Here is a 22,617-nt window from a genome sequence, read left to right on the forward strand (position 1 = left end):
TATATTTTTGTCATTTCTATGGTTGTAAACTGCCTTGAGTGCAGTGATGTAGAAAGGCGGTATACAAATTAAAAATGAAATGAAATAAAGTAGAATAGAATAGCACTGGCTGCTGCACATCTGGTTTCTGCTTAAGAGGTGGGCTTATAGCCTGTATTCATTCTCTTTCCAGTCATCTGTCTGTACCTGCTAATGGACTATGAAGAGCATTTACCCCTGAATGTTGGTTTGAGAGCAGTGGTGGCTGGTGGCTCCATGTCAGTGGGGCTGACGCACCTTGGACAGTTTCCTGAAAGTCTGTACTAAAACCTGGAGTGGATTGCACTACCCCACTGACATGGAGCCACCAGCAACCATTGTTTGAGAGGTAATTCCTGTCACAGGAACGTTGTCATTTCCAGATAAGAATCTCTCTTCTTTTTCCCATCACAACTGTTACTCTTTTAATTGTAAGCATGTAGGACATATTTCATCCCTTTCTCTCCTTGAGAATCTCCAGGGTTGTTTCAAGAGAACATGCCTCAATTCACACAGAAAGCGTTTGCTATAATGGGAAAGAACTATTGGCCTCATTCACTCTGCGGCGGCAGGTTTAAAGCAGCAGCATACAAGTTCATTTAAACCAGCTCAGTATGTACAACCAGTACCTGTGAGATTGGATGATGTGTGAATTTAGCTGCCATTGTTAAAATAACTGTGGAGACTGGATGGTGTCCACACATACTCTGGTTATTTGGTACAGTATTATTATAACATGAGAAGAGTTAAAGCAAGGGTGGGGAACCTTTTTGACTCCACATGCCAGGACCCTATCTCATGCTAGCCTTGTAGGTGAAATTTGACAGGTAGGTGCGGCTGCCCACCTGTCAATCAACAGATGTCATTTTGATATCAGGTAACTGGTGCTTTGAAGTTCCAAACTATTTGGTTTATTTAGCCTTGACTTCTGCCTACAATCAGCACTGTCACTGCTTCTGCCTTCTTCATCCTTTCCATTTTCCACCACTGATGCATCTGGTTAACTGGCTTTGACTTCACTGGGGTGTGAATTTAACAGCCATGATAAAAATAAGTTTATTAAGGTGTGCTTTAAGATAATCCCCCAATTAACATGAAAACCAACATACTGTCACTTTTCTTTTGTGCAATATGTATGAGATTATTTGAGATAAAAGGCATAGCATCCATTACCATATTTCTGACAGTATCTTTTCACCTTTTCGGTGGTGGCCCCCGAATTGTGAAATAGTCTCCCTGAGGAGGTACGCCTGGCGCCTACATTGTTATCCTTTCGGCGCCAGGCTAAAACCTTTCTATTCTCCCAGGCATTTTAATTCATGTTAAAGTATTTTAATGTTTTAATGGTTTAGTGATCTTAATATTACATTATTGTTATTATGTATCTGTATTTTTTATATTTCGTGATTTTTGTTGATTTATTGTATTATCTTATGTTGTACACCGCCCAGGGAGCCGTTGGTTATGGGCGGTTTATAAATGAAATTAAACTAAACTAAACTAAACTGTGCTTGGAATATCCCTGCAACCCACCACTGAACAATACAAAGGCAGATTGTTCCAAACAGGCAACAATGCATCCTATGTGTTTCAGCTGAAATTCCAGATATACAGTCACTGTTATAGAAACTGTCATCTTTTTCACTGCAATACTTGGTATGAAATTAGTGTTTCCAATGTACAGCTTCATGGACATTGTATAAAATTTATGCATGTGCAAGTTGGGAATAAATGGTAATATGTTACACTCATGTGACGTATAAACAGACTGCATAGAATTCATGTCAGCAGTATGCCAGGCTCAACAGAAAATTAATTTGCTGTTACTTAAGCAGCATCCACAAGAAGGATTTGGAAGGAGTCAGATATGCACCAAAAGCACATGGAACCCTCCAAGAACACTCATGCACCAATTGGTCTCCTACAGCAGTATTTCTCAAGCTTGTTTTGAGTGGGCTCCCCGATAACCTTTTTCTCCCTTCCAGATCCCTCTAACCACAGCTCACAGAGAATATGTAAAAATAATTGTGTGCAGCCATTTGAACCTGTCTGCTTTTTATGATCAGTGCAGAGGCCCTGGTCTGGGTGTCACCAGTGGTAAAAAAAGTCTTTCTGTAGGAATGGTCTCCCTGGTGTTACCATTTTGCCTCCATTTTGTCCCCACACTTTTTTCCAGTTACCAACTTTTCTGTAAAACTAACTGGCAAGAACTGGCTATCAAAGATAGGATGTGTTCACAGGACCAGTTGCCACCCTATGGACATGGAAGACAGATGTGCCTTGGGCTATGGAATTATTGGATGTGGAAAAGCCAAAGTATCCCATATCCCAGAGCAAACAGGGCAATACCTTACCACTTATTAACTGGCAACTGAGAGTCCTGAACAGCACCAAAACACACTGATATAGCGTCAAGTGCCCCTTTATTTAGAAAAGCACAGTCACTCTCTCCTTTTGTTCACCATTTGTTGCCACAAAAGGTGGTTTCTGTGCCTATAATTGAGATTGGATTCTTGAACCCAGTGTCCTTGTCATCTCCAAGTGTTCATTTTTCATGGATTGTCATCCTTCGTGAGTTCTGTCCATGTGCTGCTGTCATGCTAGACAGAAGCCCCGCTGGCCCACCTACTGCCGTGACTCACTCTTTCTTCCCAAAGCCCTTGGTTCCATGACCACTGCTTACTCTTTCCTTTTGCCCATTCCTTGAGAGTGATCCTGGATTCAGCTACTCTGCCATTGGAAGCCCTGGCTTGGGTGCCTGCCTCTTCATTTTCACAATCCCGTAATCCAGACCTGATTCAAACACAATGTGAAGCTCTGTTTCTTCCACACTGGTAAAGCCCAGCCATGGCCTGGGAATATTGAATCCACTTGAACCTATTTTGCCATTGAGGATTACTGCTTCTCCTCCTTTTGATGTGCTTCTCAGCAGACTATGATAGGTAAACTCTCTGCTTTCTTTCACTCCTAGCTTACCTTTCCTTTTGACAGTGATTCTAGTTTTACTCTCTCCTCTTCCTCTCTATGCTGAATTTGTTTGCTTTCCACCTCAGTCTTCAATTAATCTATCATTTGCCTTTTGATTTGCTGCATCATTAAATTGCCCTTTTTAGGAAAAGCTGTAACTCTTATCTGTTACTCCTTCACATATACTTTATAATGGCACTCCATTGCCGAAAGACTAAAGTTCCTAACATCCACACAGTATTGAATTGGTAAAATGTGATAGACTAGCAGCAGCTTGTTCTCTCACAGAATAGGGCTAAGAGCCACAGAAAAAAAGACATTTTTCTAGCATCAAAGTGATATTTCCACAATGATTTGTGTTCCAAAAGGATTTAGTTGCTGAAAACACTTTTCAGATGTATGTAGAAATGCATGTGCTGAGAATCCTACTTAACTAATTTTTTAACATCAGTTGGTGCCTATTTTATTTTCCCAAACTTTTAATGGATGTTTTTTTTATTGCTGTTCCACTGCTGTTTTTGCAGCATTTAATTCCTTTTTAATTGTTTTTGTGATTTTTTGATGCTGTATTGTTTTAAATTAATTTTTATTGTTGATTTTATGCTTTATTGTTAGCATTTCTGAAATGTGGGATAGAAAACTTTTAGATAAAAAAAATAAATGTATGTGTGGATTTTTTGGGGTGAAAGGGTACTCAAAACATTTTTGACCAGAAGCCCACTTTCCTTTTCTACTTTCCCATCATCCATTATACAGCCTGGATGGCTTGGCATTGGTGCCAGATGAGGGTTAGCATTACCCATTCACCTGGAGTGTTGGCATTCACAGCCCCTAGAGGTGTCTCTTCCTGCCCACAGGGGCCTACACCACACCTGAAAAAGTTACATACTCTACAACACACATAAGGGAAATTGCTGGAGTAAGAGCTAAAGGGCCAATACAAGAACATGTATAAGTCATATACTCAGACTGCAATATTTTCAAATCTCTATGTGACCAGTTTGATTTCCCAATATGGCAGTCTAGATGTATCATGTGGCCAAAGAATTTTGTTTTTCCAGGTGCAGAATATAGTGCATCCAATGTTAGCAAAACAGACCATGCTATGGAAGAGCGACAACATTTACACAGCATTTATCCTGTTAAACTGATAAGTTGGAATGACTATAGAATTGGCAAATACCTAGTGGATCATTGAGTTCTGTTTTGATGCAGGACATTCTATCACTGACAAAGCATACACAACAGTATGCTTTAATTTGGATTCCTGCATTGAGCAGGGGGTTGGACTCGATGGCCTTATAGGCCCCTTCCAACTCTACGATTCTATGATCTATGATTCTATAACAGGCACCTGCTTAACCTTTAAGGAAAGGAGATTCCATAGACTCAACACACAACTTGTTTTACTAGTGAACTTTATGTTGAAACTGTAGTTTAGACATAGTTTTGCGTGCTTCTTGCAGTTTTCAAATTTTATTATGTCATAAAAACATAATAGCCTGTAGATTCAGATGGACTGTGTGGAAAGTAAGATTATATAATAATATTATGAAACCACTGTGGAACTGTCATGGCTGTTCCTAGACCATCATAAACAAAATGGGAGCACACATGAAAAAAAAATTATGAGCCAGATTGATCTCTGAAGGAATACGGGTGATGTGAGTGGAGTTATACTAGGATGATTTTGATCCTCCATTGCTTGTGAGAGCTATTTCTCATTCACCAAAGTAACAGCTGCACCGCAGTATGGTCATGACAACTGGAGTGGGGGGGGGGAAGGAAAGGAAAGGAAGAATAGGACTCTCCATTTCAGAATCATGGTTCAATCTTTCTGGTTCTGTAGCAATGGAATAAGTACTGTAGTATTTTTTTCACCATAGCATTTTTTGTGAAGCAAGTCTCAGGTCTTATGCAAGTCCTTTGCTTCCTGCATATATACCTCTATCTGGAGTTTCCACTGACCTATATTTTCACCCCCTCACTGTGTAGCTGAACATTCCCGCCAGCTGACATAACAGCTGTACAGCACTGAAAGAGCTCCAAAAAAGGGTGAAGTGTGAACTGGTTGCTGTTTGCAGCCTGACAGTATGAACGCAGCAACCATTTGCCAGCTTCTGAGCCTCAGGAACTTAGCTGGGTATCTACTTACATGATGATTGCATTGCATTGCACATCTGATACTGAAAGCAGAATATCCTGAGTATTAAAAGAAATCTTGTATAAAGTGGTCCTAATATTTACACTATTTAAAATCCTATGGTGATTTTTAATTTTCTTTTTAGTTTTCTAATAACAGTACATGAATAGCATTTATTTGGGACATTTCCAACCCTTCCTTTCTTGTCTCACAGGGGTTCAAAAGTGGTTTTCAATTAGAAATGCAGCATAATGCGAATGATGTTAAAAAAGTATGATGCAGTCTGAAACTCCCAAACTTATGAATTGCATCCAGCATAGTCATGTTCAAGAGGTGATCCATTGAACCAATGGACTTAAGTTAGTCATGCCCATTGGTTTCAGTTGTCTGCTCCAAGTATAACAATAGTAAAAAATAACCCTATATGTTAGTCTGAAATTAAATAGTGGGGTATGTACTCACAATATGGGCAAGTGGGCAGAGAAAAGCTGCTGAGGAAGGGGAAAACAGGGTTGCACATTTTATTTCATTTTATTTCAACAGTCGCTCCATAATGTGTTATCTGGGTGGCTTACAAATCAAATCAAACAAACAAACACAACAAAATAAAAATAAATATCCAATAACATTAAAATACAGTTCAAAACAATAAAAAATGTAACTAATTCATAACTGGAACAATGAGAAGACAATGTAAAGCACAATTAAAAATCCCCTTCCTCCTTATCATTTCTCCATTCTAAATTGACTCCTTTCAAAGTGGCTTTGCTTTTAAAAGATGTGACATTGTCTAATGTGCAAATACCTTCTAATATACCAAGAATCTACATGTTGTTGAATATTTTTTATACTTTTCTGTATAAAAATTTAATATTTAGGAATATTAAATGTGTTCGTTAAATCATTCTTTTTATGCAATTTTAAGCATAAAAAAGGACAATGAAAATTTTTATATAGTCCTAATATCACTATAATAAACTGGCTATCTATATTTATAATTTTTGAAAGGGTGGCATCGCTAATGAACTAAAATGGCATTTTAAAAAACAGAATGTTTAACATTGCTTGAGCTTTTGTAGCATGGATTAATAACACAATTTTGCATCTTTGATACTAGAATGACAGGCTAAATACCATGTCTCTGTATAATTTAAAACCTGCATCTTCATCTACATGAAGTAGTATATTTCAAGAACTGTGAAAAGGAATGCATATATAAAAATGTGGTGTAGCCACACTATATTTTTACCCCTGTTTTAGAAGTGCAACTTTCACTTGAATTGCTCCTATATCCTGCATTTTCCCAATAGTATAACTACTTCAGTCTCGGTTGAGATTTGATTAATTACCAAAGCATCAAGCACAGGTTACTCTGACCATAATTTAACTTGCAGTGTGGACAGCAGCAGGAAACATTTTTATTACTTCTCTCTGCTTGCATAGAGTGAGTTCTTTCCTACTTTCGTCTCTTATCATAGCAACACATTATGGGATAAATCTTAACCCAGTATTTTTAAGAGAGGAAAATATGAATAAAACTAAAAGTAGTTATAGTGTATACTCCAAAAGGCCACAGAAATGTTCACAAAGCCAAAGCAAAGTAGTTACTGCTTTATTAATCCAGTAGCAGAGTTTCTTCTGGTGAAATGGTATGAGTGGATGTACCTACAACGTGTGAGGCTAAAATTATTATCTTTTTTTTCTTTTATGAACTTTCCCTCCAAAGCTACTAGGACTAATGGACTGAGCAGTAGGATACAATGGTGTCTTTGTAAGATGCAGGGGAACTTTAAATCTTCAGGACATTCATTTCAGTATACATCACCACTGAAAAGGTCTAAAAATCACTGCAATTTTAACTGAAAGAAGAAAATATGAATAAGCACAGATTTCGCCTTTTGATTTACAGACTTTTGAAGGAACTGGCATACAAGCATCATTCCATACATTTCTACTAGACAATGTAAGTGGATGGATTCATTTTACTGCTGTTGGAATTATTTCACAAAGGCAATTCTTTGTTAGCAGCAATAATATACATTCAGATTTGAAGAAACAAAAAATATTTCCTCACCAGACCCTATAATTTCAGGATGTGTAATCTGGCATATTTCTGTTGATTTCATCAGACTCATTCAGTTTATAGTGACAATCCATTTCTACACAAAGCTATTAATTTTTTTTATTTCCCAGCAGAATCATAATTACAGAGCAATGGATTTCTCATTCCTTCTTACAATGAAAAAAATATTAATTCATTAATTATTTTTTAGAAAAATTGATCTATGGAGAAAGATGGAAATAAGTCTGAATTCTGTTTCCTTCTGCTGTGTTGTATAGTCTCATCCCTATCGTGTGGAGAATAGAGCTTACAAGTATATCAATGGAAGGTAGGCTGGCACTGCTGCAGAGCAGGGCCTCCTTGGTAGCAGCACATTTCTTTCTCTAGGAGGACCACTTAGTGGAGAGAGCCTGAAATTAATCCCCATCACAGCAAGGTGGCCAAAGTTCCCAGGCAGTGGGATGAGGATAAAAATTGTACCTCCTTGCTCCTCAGCTGATTGGTATGGATCAGCAGAGGAGCACCCAGTTTTGATCCCCACTGCAGTGCAGTGGGTGGGGAGTCTTCACCCTTCCTGTTCAGTGTGCCATGATGAAGGTGAAAATAACCCACTACTCCTTGGATGATCCACTCAAATCTGATTGGGAGGAGTACTCCCCAATCGTTGTGGATAAGACATTGAGGTTTAAATCTCTCCATCCAGCATGCCACAATTGAGATGAAAATCAGATCATCTCTGCTTCTAGGCAGATCCACACAGTTAAGCTGAGGAATGTGGAGGGCACAGTTATCATCCCTATCCCAGTCCATGCTGGGCCCATGGAGGTGGACAGGGAAGACAGCATGTTCTGGGGAGAGTGCTGGGAAACAGACTGAGAGACATGGCAGGCCAAAGGGTCTCCATCCCTGATCTAGCCCAACTTTTCTGTTTCAAAAGTCTTATGGAGCACCGTAAGAAAAAGTGTTAATGTTCTAATGTTAAAGGATTTGGGGGAATATTAATCCGTGTCATTCATATATATATGTTAAGAGCCTTAGGGCAATTCTAATTGGTAAAAGGTGAGATAGGAAAATCAATCATGGGCAACCCAAAGATGATCTTTCAGCAGCTATGCATCACTGTGGAGAAGAGATTTATCAGATATCTTCTATTTCAGGGTATCAATTAAAATTTGGGCCCTTCTACCTGATAGCAAAGCCAGTATGTTATAGTGGACAGTCTTCATTTTGGAACACGTTATTCTATAAAACTCCACTGAATGTTTATCACTGGTTTGCGATATTCTTTATTCTATTTTAAATTATTAATGGAAAAAACAGTGGAGAGCTGCTGCCAATCAGAGTACATAATACTGGGCTAGATAGACAAATAATTTAGGTCAGCATCCTGTATTTTTCCTATTGTGTAGCTCTGTTGAGACTGGGAAAGTAAAAAGGATATGTTGAGGCTGTTATAGCAGTTAAGAGATGCAAAGCTTGTAGGAAAGAAGTTATTTTGGTTTCCATATGAATTTCATATACTGATTATACAGCCACAAGAGTGCCTGTATGCTATAGCCAGCATGGATACCCCCCATACCATTCTGCTGCTTCCCATTTGCTCATTTCAAAACAAAATCTTACAAAACGTAGAGTCCTGAAGTTGGACTCAGAAATGCTTCCTTAACGATCCTCTAAGTTTTTATGGAGATACACAAAACATTCAGAGAAAATCCAGAGTTCAAAATCTAAATCAAGAGTAAAATGATCCAGACCCCTTTTGGGACTTTTTTCTGTCTGTGGTTTGATAATTAATTAAAAATCAGCCATGTTCACAGAGTACATGTAAACCTATAACTAACCTTGCCCCATACCTTCATCTTCTGCAGTTTAAAAGTTAAAAAAAATGCATGGCTGATTTTTAATTAATTTAAGAAAATTAGCATTTGGATCTATGATAGTGCAGGCATGCTCTCTAATAACCAACTGTCAGTGTTCTAAAAGCCAGACTAACAGATGTTTGGCTTGGCTAATCAGGCGGCCACACCTATGCCAGACATTTATTCCCCTTTAAACAGTCATGGCTTCCCCCAAAGAATCCTGGGAAGTGTAGTTTGTGAAGGATGCTGAGAGTTGTTAGGAGATGCCCTATTTCCCTCATAGAGCTACAATTCTCTTAGTCAGGAGGACCTTACATCGGTGCTACATTCTCTGGTAACCTCGCGTTTGGATTACTGCAATGCGCTCTACGTTGGGCTGCCTTTGAAGACAGTTCGGAAGCTGCAGCTAGTGCAAAATGCGGCCGCCAGATTGCTGACAAGGACCAAGCGGTCCGAGCATATAACACCTGTTCTGGCACGCTTGCACTGGCTACCAATATGCTTCCGGGCCAGATTCAAAGTGTTGGTATTAACCTATAAAGCCTTATATGGCACGGGACCATGCTATCTGTCGGAACGCCTCTCCCGCTACGAACCCGCCCGTTCACTATGTTCTGCTACGAAGGCCCTCCTCCGGGTTCCGACTCATAGGGAGGCCCAGAGGGTGATGACAAGATCTAGGGCCTTCTCAGTGGTGGCCCCCGAACAGTGGAACAGTCTCCGCGAGGAGGTGCGCCTGGCGCCGACACTGTTGTCCTTTCGGCGCCAGGTTAAAACCTTCCTCTTTCCCAATGCATTTTTAACTTAAGTTATTGATTTCTTTTTTGTTGTAACTGATTTTTGATCGTTTACTGTTATATGTTATATGTTTTTATTGTATTATATGTGTATTTTACTATATTCTCTGTTGTTCACCGCCCAGAGAGCTTTTGCTAGTCGGGCAGTATATAAGTGTAATAAATAAATAAATAAATAAATAAATAAATAAGAGGAGCTGACTCTGTCAGGGAAATAGGAATCTCCTAACAACTCTCTGTACCCTACACAAACTGAACTTCCCAGGATTCTTTGGGGGAAGCAATGACTGTTTAAAGTGGAATAAATGTCTGGCATGGATGTGGCCAGGGACAGTTGGTTTAAATATGGGTGGGAGACTAAATGTGTCTACTGTAGAATAAAAAGGTGAGGAAAATGTAAAAAAATGATACTGTTAACAGTTTTTTTCCTTTTGGAAAGGAAAGGGGCTTTCCTTCTGCCCAGTGTCCACCCACCTCCTCCCCTCCCTCCCCCTACTCCTCTTCCTGCGTAGCTTGGAATAATTTGGCAACGTGCCTTTCAGCATATGGTGAGTGGTGGCAACACCTACAATCAGGACTGTATCTCCAAAAATGGACATTTACACTTTTTGTATGTTTTTTGGTGTTCTTCTTACTTTGCTTCTTTCCTGTGTTACTACTGTTTCTACAGAGAATCTAACCTAGAAAATTATATTTCACTCATTATTCATCCTAGAAATCTGTGTCAAATTTATTTTTATTAATTTCAAAGCCTTTTTATTGGTCAGTGTCATATGATGGTGAAGACAGCCTTTTGTATTTCAAACTGGAGGTTATATTCTATTTCTATTTTGGGTGCATCAACAGTTGAATCTGAAACTGCAGCTTTGATGTAAAATTAGACTGATTACAATATGTTGCTACTTAAGCAATGAATCTAGCTATTGGGAAAAAAACAAACTTGGCCTGCTCAAGATGCATGTTTTCAGCCTGCTATGCTTAAACTACTCCATTTAAGGAAGGGTAGATATAGTCAATTAAAAACAGAGCACACCTAGAAATTGCTAGAATAGAGGCAGAGATGACTTTTGTAGCCAGTTTGGGGGCATGAATGGCTGGAGATGTTAAATGCTCAGCTATGTCATTAATATACAAATTGAACAATACAGGGGCCAAAATGCAGCCTTGTTTACTTTAACCCCTTTTGTCACTGAGACACCTTCAGCCAAGTATTATATAATACTTGATGAAAAAGAGGAGTCTTTTATCTATAGATGAGAGGGCTAATTTTTCTCAGAGTCTTAATTATTGGCTGCAGCTAAATCTAATCCCTACCGGTCTCATTTCTTGAATTTTGTATGACTCTCATGAGAGCAGTTGGATGAATGTTGTCATCTTAAGGCTCTGCTCTTATGGTTTATCTCCACAGCAATTACTAATCTCAGGGGCTAGTAAAGCAAGAGTTCTAATTAAACAACGCCTCTACGACATTGAACAACAAAGCAATTTGGCTGCTACAAGACAATTCTGCCCATAGTATAACAGCTTCCCGCTTAGTTATCTTAATTCACAGGCACCCTATTTACAAAATCTAATAACCCTTAAATATAGAAGAGCTTTTACTAGAACAAGATGGAACATACTGCCATCAGCCATATTAGAAGGGTATTTTAAAAGAATTCCACTGCAAAATCGTGTATGCCCATGCGGAGATGGTAGGGTTGAAACAGCAGCCCATGTATTGCTATTCTGCTTATTCTACAGAGATGTGAGCTGATTACCCCACTGCTGTCATCTTTCCTAGGGCATTCAACTAACTTCTTGTTGACCAAGAACAGAGGGTGACAGAAATGTCTGCAAATTTTTAGCAGGTGCTGTTAGAAGAAGAATTGCAATGGTACCTTGAGATTTAATGTAATTCACTAACAGGCAAAAAAACTTGCGGTTTAAGAATGTACCTATAGCCAACATATATTTCTATCAAACTTTAAAAAGCAGGAAAATTGGGCAGCTATAGTGAATGCACCAGGGGAGCAGGAGACCTGACCTTCTCTCTGAAATATTGTACTGCCCTACAAAGTTGTCAAAATGCAAACACAATTTGGGTTGGTCTGTCACAGTCCAATCCACTTCCTGTGAAGCTTCGAAGAATTTTATCACATGTGCCTCTGAGCATATGGTGAGTGGTGGCAACACCTGCCATCTCCAAAGATGGAGAATTACATTTTTGTATGTTTGTTGGTGTTCTTACTTTGATTCTTTTCTGTGTTACTACTGCTTCTATAATCTAACCTAGAGAATTATATTTTCCTCATTATTCATCCTAGAAATCTGTGTCTAATATATTTTTATTAATTTTAAACCCTTTTTATTAGTCAATGTCATATGATGGTGAAGACAGCCTTTTGTTTCAAATTGGAGGTTATGCTCTATTTCTATTTTGGGTGCATTAACAGTTGAATCTGAAACTGCAGTTCGATGTAAAATCAGACTGATTCCAATATGTTGCTACTTAAGCAATGACTCTAGCTGCTGGAAAAAACAAACTTAGCCTGCCCAAGATGCATGTTTTGAGCCTGCTATGCTTAAACTACTCCACTTAAGGAAAGGTGGGCATGGTCAATTAAAAACATAGAGCGCACCTAGCATTTTGTTAGGATATATTTCACCTCCCACTGTTTTATTGTGTGCAAACTGTGAAACTCCTCATGTCCATTGGAAACTATTCTGCAGAACAGGCAGTGCCATTACTTCACAATTGCTTTTGGAGCTTTTTTAGTGTAAATTATGCAAAGTATTGCTGTACATATTCACAGAAACAGAAGCAAAAGAAAATAATTTACCATAGGAAACTTCACTAAAATTGCAAAGAAAATCAAACATATTTAAAGTGGCTATCTGAACTATATCAACTGTCTTAATATAGTTGCTTTCTCCATGCTAAAACAAGATCAGCACAGCACATGTCCTGTTTCCCCTTATTTGGGCTGATTTCAGGTGTTGCCACCACTCACCATATGCTCAGAGGCACATGTTACCAAATACTACGAAGCTACACAGGAAGTGGATTGGACTGTGAAAAACCAACCCAAATTGTGTTTATATTTTGACAAATTTGTAGGCCAGTCCAATATCTCAGTGAGGTCAGGTCTCCTGCTCCCCTGGTGCATTCACTATAGATGCCCAATTTCCCTGCTTTTTAAAGTTTGATAGAAATATCTGTTGGCTATAGGTACATTCTTAATCCTCAAGGTTTTTTGGCTATTAGTGAATTTCTCTGCTTTTTAATCTGGGAGGTAAGAAATGGGATCCTGTGCAAGTTTGCTGAGAATCGATTGATCATTTGATTATTGAGTTCAGTGGGATTTACTGCCCTGTAATCATGCTTCAGATAGGTGAAACTGACCATGGGGGAGGAGGGGGAGGGGAGAGTAGAGGGAAAGAGGAAGTGGGAAGAGGGGAGCAGGAGGGGGAGGGGGAAGGAAGGGATTGGAGGGGGAAGGAAGGGATTGGAAGGGGAGGGGGAAGGGAGGTTGGAAGGGGAGGGGAGAGATGAAGGAAGTGGAGGGAAGGGGCAAAAGGGAGATGATGTTTGATCATTTACATGATCAAAAATGAGGTCTGATCATTTGCATGCTTATTAAGTTCAATGGGATTTACTCCTCTGCAATTATGCTTGAAAATGAAATGGACTGCCTTCAAGTCGATTCCGACTTATGGAGACCCCATGATGGTAAGTGGTATTCAGAGGTGGGTTATCATTGCCTTAGTCTGAGGCTGAGAGGCAGTGACTGACCCAAGGTCACCCAGTGAGCTTCATGGCTGTGTGGGGATTTGAACCCTGGTCTCCCAAGTCATAGTCCTAGGATAGGTAAAACCGACCATGGGAGAGGAGGATGGGGAAGGCAGAGGGCAGAGGGGAGGGGAAGGAGGGGATTGGAAGGGGATGAGGGAGGGGAAGGGAGGGGTGAAGGAAGGGGAAGGGAAGGGGCAAGAGGGAGGGGATAGGAGGGAGGAGGAGGGTAGGGCAGATTTGATCATTAGAATGCTTTTTGAGTTCAGTGGGATTTACTCCTGTACAATGATGCTTAGGATAGGTGAAACTGACTTGGGGCAGGGGCAGGGAGGGAAGGAGGAGGGCAGGAAGGGGAGGAGATGGAGGAAGGGGGAGAGGAGGGGAGGATATTGGATGTGTGGTCACTGGGCAGGGAGGAAGGCTCTTTCCTTTCCCAAAGGGAAACATTGTGAACAGTACTCTTTTTCAGGGGTTTCCCCACCTTTTTATTCTACAGCAGTGAGCCTCCCACCCAAATTTAAACCAAAACTGTCCCTGGCCACATCCACACCAGACCTTTATTTCCCTTTAGATCGTCATGGCTTCTCTCAAAGAATCCTGGGAAATGTAGATAGTGAAAGGTGCTGAGAGTTGCTAGGAGATGCCCTGTCCTCCTCACAGAGCTTTAATCAGAGAAGCTGACTGTAAACCATTCTGGCTACTGGAGCTCTGTCAGGGGAATAGGAGTCTCTTCTCAGCACCCTGCATAAACTACACTTCCCAGGATTCTTTGGAGGAAGCCATGACTGTCTAAAGTGAAATAAAGGTCTGGTGTGGGTGTGGCCCCCTAATTAGGCAAGCCAAGCAGCTGCGAGACTGGCTTTTTTGCTCCCCCAAAAGTAAAGGGTCTAAGATCCCAAGACGCTGGACAACTACACCACTGGCTATAGGTACGTTCTTAAACCACAAGGGTTTTTTTTGCCTATCTTTAGTTAATTTGATCTTACAGTCAATAAGTGATGAACATGCATAAACAGTTTGAACTTTCTAAACAGCTATATAAATGGTAGTTGTTAATAGTAGTTCAAGGTTCTAGTTTTGGTGTACAACGCCCTATACAGCTTGGGACCAGGATACCTGAAAGACCGTCTTACCCCTTATATACCCAGTCGATCACTGGGCTCTGCAGGTGAGGGCCTCCTGCAGATACCATCTTATCAGGAGGTTCATTCTGCACAACATAGGAAACGGACCTTTAGTGTGGCAGCACCTACCCTGTGGAATTCTCTCCCCTTTAATATTAGGCAGGTGACATCTGTGTTATTTTTTTGGCACCTATTGAAGACTTTCCTCTTTCAACAAGTCTTTTAAGTTGAGACCTATCCCAGTCTGCATGTGTTGGAATTGCTTTTTAATGTTTTTAAAACCTTTTTTTTCCTAAACAATTTTAACCCTTTTTATTTAAGATGGTTTTAAAGCTTTTTTAAAAAAATATTTTTAAAGTTGTTTTGTTTTAATGTATTTTAATGCCTGTTTTTATATTTTAAAATGTTTTTAGTGCTTTTTTTGCTGCCCTGGGCTCCTGCTGGGAGGAAGGGCGGGATATAAATCAAATAATAAATAAATAAATAATAGTAGGAGTAATATGCAGGCTTTGGTGGCCACAGTGATGACAGTTTAGTGGGGAAGAGGGAAAACTTGGACTCAGGGCTTATCCAAACGGAGCCGGATAATCCACGGTTTCCATATTCGGTTTGTCATCTGATAGTCCTCACTTTGCCTTTTAGTTCGCTCTTTCCCAATTAAAAAAAATGCTTTTTTGCACCCGCACCCGCAGCAGTAAGACCCCTACATTCTTTTTGCTTTTTCCAAGCTCCGCCTCTAAAACCTCCCCCTATCAACCAATTGGTCAGCAAAAAAATTACATATGCTCCTCTCCCCCTTTGCAAGGAAGCACAATATGGCTGTAAAGGAGTTCTCGCCTGGAAGGAAAGGCTGCTGGTCGGCTTCACACCTGCCTTGTTTGTATTTGTGATGTTATGCTTAAATGAATGTATGCTTTTCTGCCTTTATTGATATTTAAGGAGATACACGCTGGCAATTGCACTTATTTCTCCAAAAAAGCACTAAACGTGTCACCCCCCCTCCTTCTCCTTTTCCTTCCCACTGGAGAATGAAATTGACAAAGCTTTCTGGAGCAGGCTTGAAACCTACCAGAAGCCAGTATCTGCGATATTACACTTAAACAAATGTATGCTTTCCTGATTTGAAGCAAAACCCCCAGCAAGTAGAATGAAATTGACAAAGTTTCAGAGGCAGGCTGAAACCAACCCCCCTCACCTTTCTCGCTTGCTGTGCATTGCAGATCTCACCTAGAGCGGCCGCCCAGTTTGCAGACTGGAAAATAATAAAATACATCTGCGCAGTAGTTGCAGACCCCCCCCAACACCCCACCATTGCGATGATTGGTTCAATTTTCCAGGGCTTATTCTCGCACATGCGCAAAAGTGCAGATACGTGATTGACTGGAATGAGAAGGGTCAAGGGGAAACGCCCAAGAACCGCCCATCAGTTGTAAAGTCCGCGGTATTGCATCCTAACTCCTGAAGGCACAATGGATGATCCCCAATTTTAAACAGCAAATCGCATTTTTGCAGGTATTGCAAGGAGCGGATTTAACCCGCGAAAATGCGTAACAGCGCGAGATGTCATTTGGACGACCTAAAAATAATGAACACACATAGTTGGGTGTGTCACACATTTTGCAGTCGTCTTGATGAGCCCTCAGTCCAAGGTATCTTATCCCATCCAAAGATAATTGATGTCATACTCTCTCCTGGAGGTGCACTATAGGTGAAGGCAATCAGTTCTAGCCATTAAAAAATGGAGAGGAGCCATTAAATAAAAGTTGACAAGGGACAAACTGCGTCCTTTTTGTGTGAGGTGCACAACTGTTTCCAACAACACTGCCTTGCACACTCTTGAAAGGATGGCTGTAGGCTATGAGCCAATGCCATGCAACTTAAGAGATGAGAAGATGCATTGAATCCGGGCTCCAGCACTGCGAGGTTTTTTTTAATATACATATATGGAAACATCCACCTACAGCACAATGCTTCCTAAGCACATTTGTTAAAGTTCAAGGAAACTTACTGCCTTACTTTAGAGAGCTTTTTGTCGGTCTTGTATGGTTTTGATAAAAGAATACAACACCATCAACTGGGGATGAACTTTTTGAATTTTCTTTTATTTTCCAAAGTTCTTAAGGTAGCCTTTAAGGGGATTTTACCAGGGTCCACTTTTACACTGTGTCTCTGTAGCGCTTACCCGATATAAAAATAAATAACCGCGCCAATAAAGCATGGGTTCGATTATTATGGCAAAAGGGCCGGCTTCTTTCTATTATGCCCCCTTGCAAGAAACCGCAGGACACCGAGTCGGTGCGTGTGAGAGAGCAAGTAGGTAGCGTTAAGACTCCTCCAATCGCTGGTCACGTCCCTGCCCCAAGGGGGCGGGCATATTCTTTGCTGTCGGGGGTCCCGGGGTGGCCGGAGACTCAGCTAAGCTGACAGCCTTTCCTTCTTGTGCGGCAGGAAAGAACGAGCGAGCAGTTCTGGAGGGAGCGAATGTGGAGGAGGAGCGGCAGGCGAAGGGAGCGCAAAGCCGGCAGCTTTTGCCGTTCGCGAAGAAGCTATAGGAGAGTGGGAGGAAAAGGAGGAGGAGACGGAGACGCGGCGAGCGCCGAAGGACACTGGGTGGGCGCCACAGAAACATGAATGAACCGCACAGTCCGAAGTCGGCCCAGCCGGCGGTCGGCTATAGCCGCTGAGGCACCTTCGCCGAGGGCGAGGAACAACGGCGGAGACGGGGGAAAAGGGCGCAAGTTTCCCCAAGAAGGAGGCAGGGGAATCATGCGGGTTCCTGAGGGGTTAGTGTGGCTGCTGTACCTCCTCTCCCTTCTCGTCGCCAGGACGTGGGAAGCCCGCCTGCACCCCAAGCAAGGTAAAAAGAGTGACCGAAAAGCGGAGCGCGCCCGCCCGGGTTTGTGCACCCGCGCGTAAAATCCCAGAGTGCCCCCTCCTTCCCACCCTCTCCCGGCTGCAAGCTGCCAACAGCCGCTTTCTAAGGACGCGGGGATTTGGCGCTGGGGTGGAGGAGGGAGAGCGGCGTGAATCGAGTGCGCGTGCGCTTTGGAAGGGAGCCTTGCACGTGCGGGCAGAGGATGAGGCAGGAACAGAGCCGGAGGACTTCGCCGCTCGTAGGCGGGTCTCCGTGCCTAAAAGCGAGATTGCGGGTAGTGCCACCTCCCGACTGAAAGTCCTTTCTCCTCATCCCAGACATGGTTGCACAAATTGCAGGTTGTCCACACTGGGGGAAAAAAAGGATTTCAGGTGGCCTTAGTAAAGAGATTTTTCCACAGTTGTGTGCTTGAAGTTAGTTATTTGGTGGGCACGGGGAAGCACTGCACGTGCCCACACACACTCTTTATTATAAATCCAAATATTTCGCTGAGGAAATTCACCGGATTTGGGGATGGCCTGGAGAAGGTGTGTGTGATAGATAACAGTGGTTACAATCCACATTTGGTGGTCTAATTCAGTCTAATTGTGGCTGCCCACCCTAAGGCAAACTGTTGTGGATTTCAGCTAGTATACTACATCAGCCTATAAATAATAAATAATTATAAAATATTTGTAACCTACTCTGTACCTAACTGATCTTGGGGTAGGGTGCTAGAATACATTATAAATACAATTCCTAAGTGTGTGAGGAAATAGTATTTTCTCACGTTCAATTTTAAAGTGTTATTTATTATTTCAAAGTGTTATGCTTTATTTCCGAGTGCTACAGCTTACAGCAGTTATTTCTGAATGCTACAGCTGACAGCATAAAATGAACTCTACATTTTATACTTGTTTTTTTATCTGGTAACTAACATTTTCACTAATTCAAGTTTAGAAGTGGTGCACAGGAAGTATTAAGAAACTAGGTAGAGTTTCACATCTTTGTATTAGGAGGGTCACCTACTGAGTGAACTGAAAAGCATTGGTTTTTGTTCTTTTCGTTCTTTTACCAATGGATGTGTTGTACCATTGCTTTCCTATATATATCTTCAAAACATGATGAAGAAATGCAGAGTTGGAAATGGCTTTATGGATACAAAGGAAGCCGTGTTATCCTGAGTCATAATGATCCATCTAGCTCATTATTGTCTACACTGACTGACAGTGGGTCTTCAAAGTTTCAAACAAGGGTTTTGCCCAGTCCAACCTGGATTTGCTGGTAGGACCTTTTGCATGTGCCAAACATTTGCTCTACCTCTGAGCGATAGCCCATGGTGTGAAGCTTTATATTGAATTCAGAGGGCTTTGTATGTGCTTCAGGAGTACTGTTAATGGGACACATCTAGTTTCAATATATTTTGGATTCAGAATGAACAATCAGCTGTGAACTTAAGCACTGGGGAAATTATCATGTATAAATGTACATGTTTTTGAAAGAGATGATTGGATTGTACTGGTTTGCCCAGAAAGTAGGTAGTCTAGCCTTATCTCCTTTGGTAGGCAGTAGACGGTAAATTTATTGTTTATTTATAAAAATATTTGTATATCACAATTTCCTAAACAGTATCAGAGCAGTTTGCAACAATTAAATACTGTAAAAATCACACAAAAAATAGAACAAATCACAGCTGACTGTTACGGAAAATGTTTTTCTTAATTGTCTGTACAAGTGTAGTAGCAGAGAAAAGTTTTCAGTAAACATTTGAAGATTAATATAGAAGATGCCTGCTGATGTAAATGATGGACAAATGCCTTTATCAGGAGTCTGCACACTTTTCAAAGTCTGTTCCTTTGCTGTTTCATTGCAGAGACTTTGGTGAAACATCTGCCATCATATGAAATAGTGACACCTACACGAGTGAATGAATTTGGAGAAGTTTTCCCTCCCACACACCACTTCAAAAGGAGGAAACGGAGTATGGAGGCACTAGTGGAACCCATCCCTTTCAGAACTCACTACCACCTTAGAGCCTATGGACAGGTTTTCCAGCTGAATTTGAGTGCTGACTCCAGCTTCATTGCTCCACACTACACTGAGGTACATGTGGGTGCCACAGAAAGGCATCCTCCCTCAGATTTGCAGCACTGCTTCTACCGTGGGCATGTTAATGCACAGGAAATGCACACAGCAATCATCAGTCTCTGTGGTGGCCTGGTAAGCACTACATAAAATGTTTGTCCTCTTTAATTCAGGTTTGTTTTGTCTGAAGAAGGTATGGGAGATCTGACTTGTTGGAGTGCTGACAGCTGAGCTGGAGCTTTTATGGGTTGCTGACCATACAAGAGAGAAATTTTAGCATTGGTTAATAGTGCTGCTGGCTTCAAACAGAGATTCTCTTCTTTAGGATACACATATGACACTTATCTTAATGGCATTCTCTCTAATATCCTGAAATTTATTAAATGAGGGTCTTATACAGCAAAACTGTATTGCTATTTGAGATTCTGACTTGGTTTTTCAGTCCAAAGTATGGTGCTGGAATTCAGCAGAAGTACCGTATACCTTTTCCAATGGCACCAAATAATCCAACCCAAATAAATGACTTAAGTAATATTACTAAACTGTATATAGCAATTTTATTTAGCAAAATGCTTTGTTATCTTAGCTCATCTTCAGAATAACCGTCTGAAGTAATTCATTATTATTTTGCTCATGCAAATAAAGACTGCTCATTTGCTCATCTCCTCTCCCAGTCTTTTCTCCATCATCTTCCTTACCCCCCTTTTCTTCTTTTCCTGCCATGGCTCTCACCTTTTCTTAGACCTTGGGGGGACTTCCTCTGGTCTCCTCCCACATGGGGACTTGAACACAAGGGACAGTTCTCACACCTTCAGTGGTTGCCTCTGACAGATACGAGGCAAGCATTGTCTATAATCATTACTTTGTGCCACAGTTTGCATTGTTACTGGCATGTTAATGCAGAAGGGAACATAAAGAACTGTTTCAGCATACATGGTGTGTCACTTTATTTCAAGTTTAGTTAGCCCTGGACACTGGGGGAAAGTGCAATCCATCACTAGCAAATTGCAAGACACATTTTTATAGATGGGAAACTGAGCCTGAGAAGTGATTTACCCAAGACTGTGCAGTAGTAGTTGCAGTGGTAGAGGCAGGACTTGAAATCAGATCTCTCATCTCCCGTGTGCTATCCAAACAATTTCTGTGTTATGTATGTATGTAATATTTGAGCATTTTCTACAGCAAACTAGCCCTTTTGAGATTGTATTCATGTAAAAAAAGTGGATTCAGCATCTGCTGGGGGAACAACTTAGGTCTTTTGAATGTAGTCTACGTTTCATACTTCTGGCTATGATTTAATTTACGTCCACATCTATTTTTAGGAATGCCAACAGAATAACTAAAAAACTGAGTTCTATGGAAGCAAGTTTGTCTGATATCTGAGCTATGGAAAACTAAAGTCTTAGATTGTTGGAAGCTTGAAAAGAATGGGGTACCCAACTATTTCACTGTTCCATTGTACATTTTTCCAGATACAGGATGGATTGTACTGTTAGATGGACTACTGGAGTTACACAGGCTGTGCTTTGTAAGCCATTTAAGCCAACATGTTTATTACCATTGTGACTCCCAATTGTATTTCACTATGATGATACTTATTTCATTAAGGAGAACTGAGGCCTTAATATGCACCATTGAACATGTATAAATTCCCTGTGAGTGCAGCTTTTGGCCAGAGAAGGGCTGCTGGGGTGGTGGTGGTCAGAGGCACACATGCACAGAGCAGCACACATAGAAAGGGATGGGAAATAGGCAGTGGGTAATTAGATTGTGTCCTGTGCAGTGTTAAAACAATTAGCTTTCAAGTATTTTAATTGTTTCCCAAGAACTATTTTGTTCTTTTATTAAAAATTATTTGTTTTATTTAAAAGAATAAAATGTTTATTTATTATTGATGTTAGTCACATTAGGATTTTATTTTCTTTACTCTATTTCCTAGGAAGTATATTGATGGTGCATAATTATATAGACATGTTCCAATTGTTGTTCTAGTATCTCCCTTTGGTGAAGGGCATTTCTGGCTCAAAAAGTGTCAGGATTCATGAACTCCAATTCTGCATATTATTTAATATACACAAAAGTTAGTGGCTTGCCATTTCGGTTTGTTTTCCTGAGAATTGTTGTAGCGCCATTTCTTAACCATCATTAAGAAATCAAACTAGATTGACAGATATGAACCAAACTTTTTCAAAATAGTGTACTGCTGTTGTGGTTTCAGTTTGTCTTACTCATCATATTTTAAGAATGCTGTATCTTCTAGTTTCACTATTGTGTCTCCCAAATAAACAACTCAATGTGACAAATCTGGATTTGCTACACAACCAAATTCCTAACAGGTTGTCTTTTCTCTTCAACTTATTTGTAACCTCCTTTCCATGTGGCTTAACATGCAAGATGAGGAACTGGAGTGGGAGAAGTGCTAATGGGTTGGTAAGGATCTCTACCTATGATAGACACCTCCCTTGCTCTTGCTTCACAAGACACAAAATCTTTCTCCACACGCAGTTTGTGCACGTGTGTGCATTGCTTTCAAGCTACAAGAAAAAATTGAGGACACAGGTGCAGCCCTTGGCAGTCAGGGTTCTAACTTTGACTATGAGGAACCAAGCTGTGTCATTATTGCCCATCCCCCACTGCATTTGCGTCCCAAGCTCATTATAGATTCCTGAACGCCTTGGAATGATGGAACTTGCCACACGCAAATCCTTGTGATAGCCGCATTGCCAAAAGGAGGGGGAGCAAGGATCGTTGGTCTAGATATGGAGACTTAAAAAATGCCCAGCACTACATCTTGGGGTGCTGCACCAGCCTGCCTAGGATTTCTTCATCCATCAAGTTCCATAGAGCTCTTGGGTGATGAAAGACAGTTGTGCTCAATATTGCATCATTCAGATGAGGTTCTATGTCAGCCTCTAAACGAGGGATAGGGAACC

At 40.8% G+C, this 22,617-nt stretch overlaps 1 protein-coding gene across 6 annotated transcripts in view; it reads left to right on the top strand.

Moving 5' to 3' along the window:
- The first annotated feature begins 17,110 nt into the window (after positions 1–17,110).
- Positions 17,111–22,617, top strand: part of ADAMTS20 (ADAM metallopeptidase with thrombospondin type 1 motif 20) — a 125,943-nt gene continuing 120,436 nt past the window's right edge. For 5 of the 6 annotated variants that reach the window (XM_061639924.1, XM_061639926.1, XM_061639921.1 and 2 more), the window contains exons 1-2: positions 17,111–17,602; positions 19,473–19,819. In XM_061639924.1, coding sequence (XP_061495908.1) covers positions 17,377–17,602; positions 19,473–19,819 — 573 coding nt within the window. In that variant the 5' untranslated portion in view covers positions 17,111–17,376. Of the gene's footprint in view, positions 17,603–19,472; positions 19,820–22,617 lie in introns of those variants that run through there. The other variant, XM_061639927.1, reaches the window with a different exon arrangement.

This window comes from Rhineura floridana, chromosome 8 (assembly GCF_030035675.1).
Source record: "Rhineura floridana isolate rRhiFlo1 chromosome 8, rRhiFlo1.hap2, whole genome shotgun sequence".
Lineage (NCBI taxonomy): Eukaryota > Metazoa > Chordata > Lepidosauria > Squamata > Rhineuridae > Rhineura > Rhineura floridana.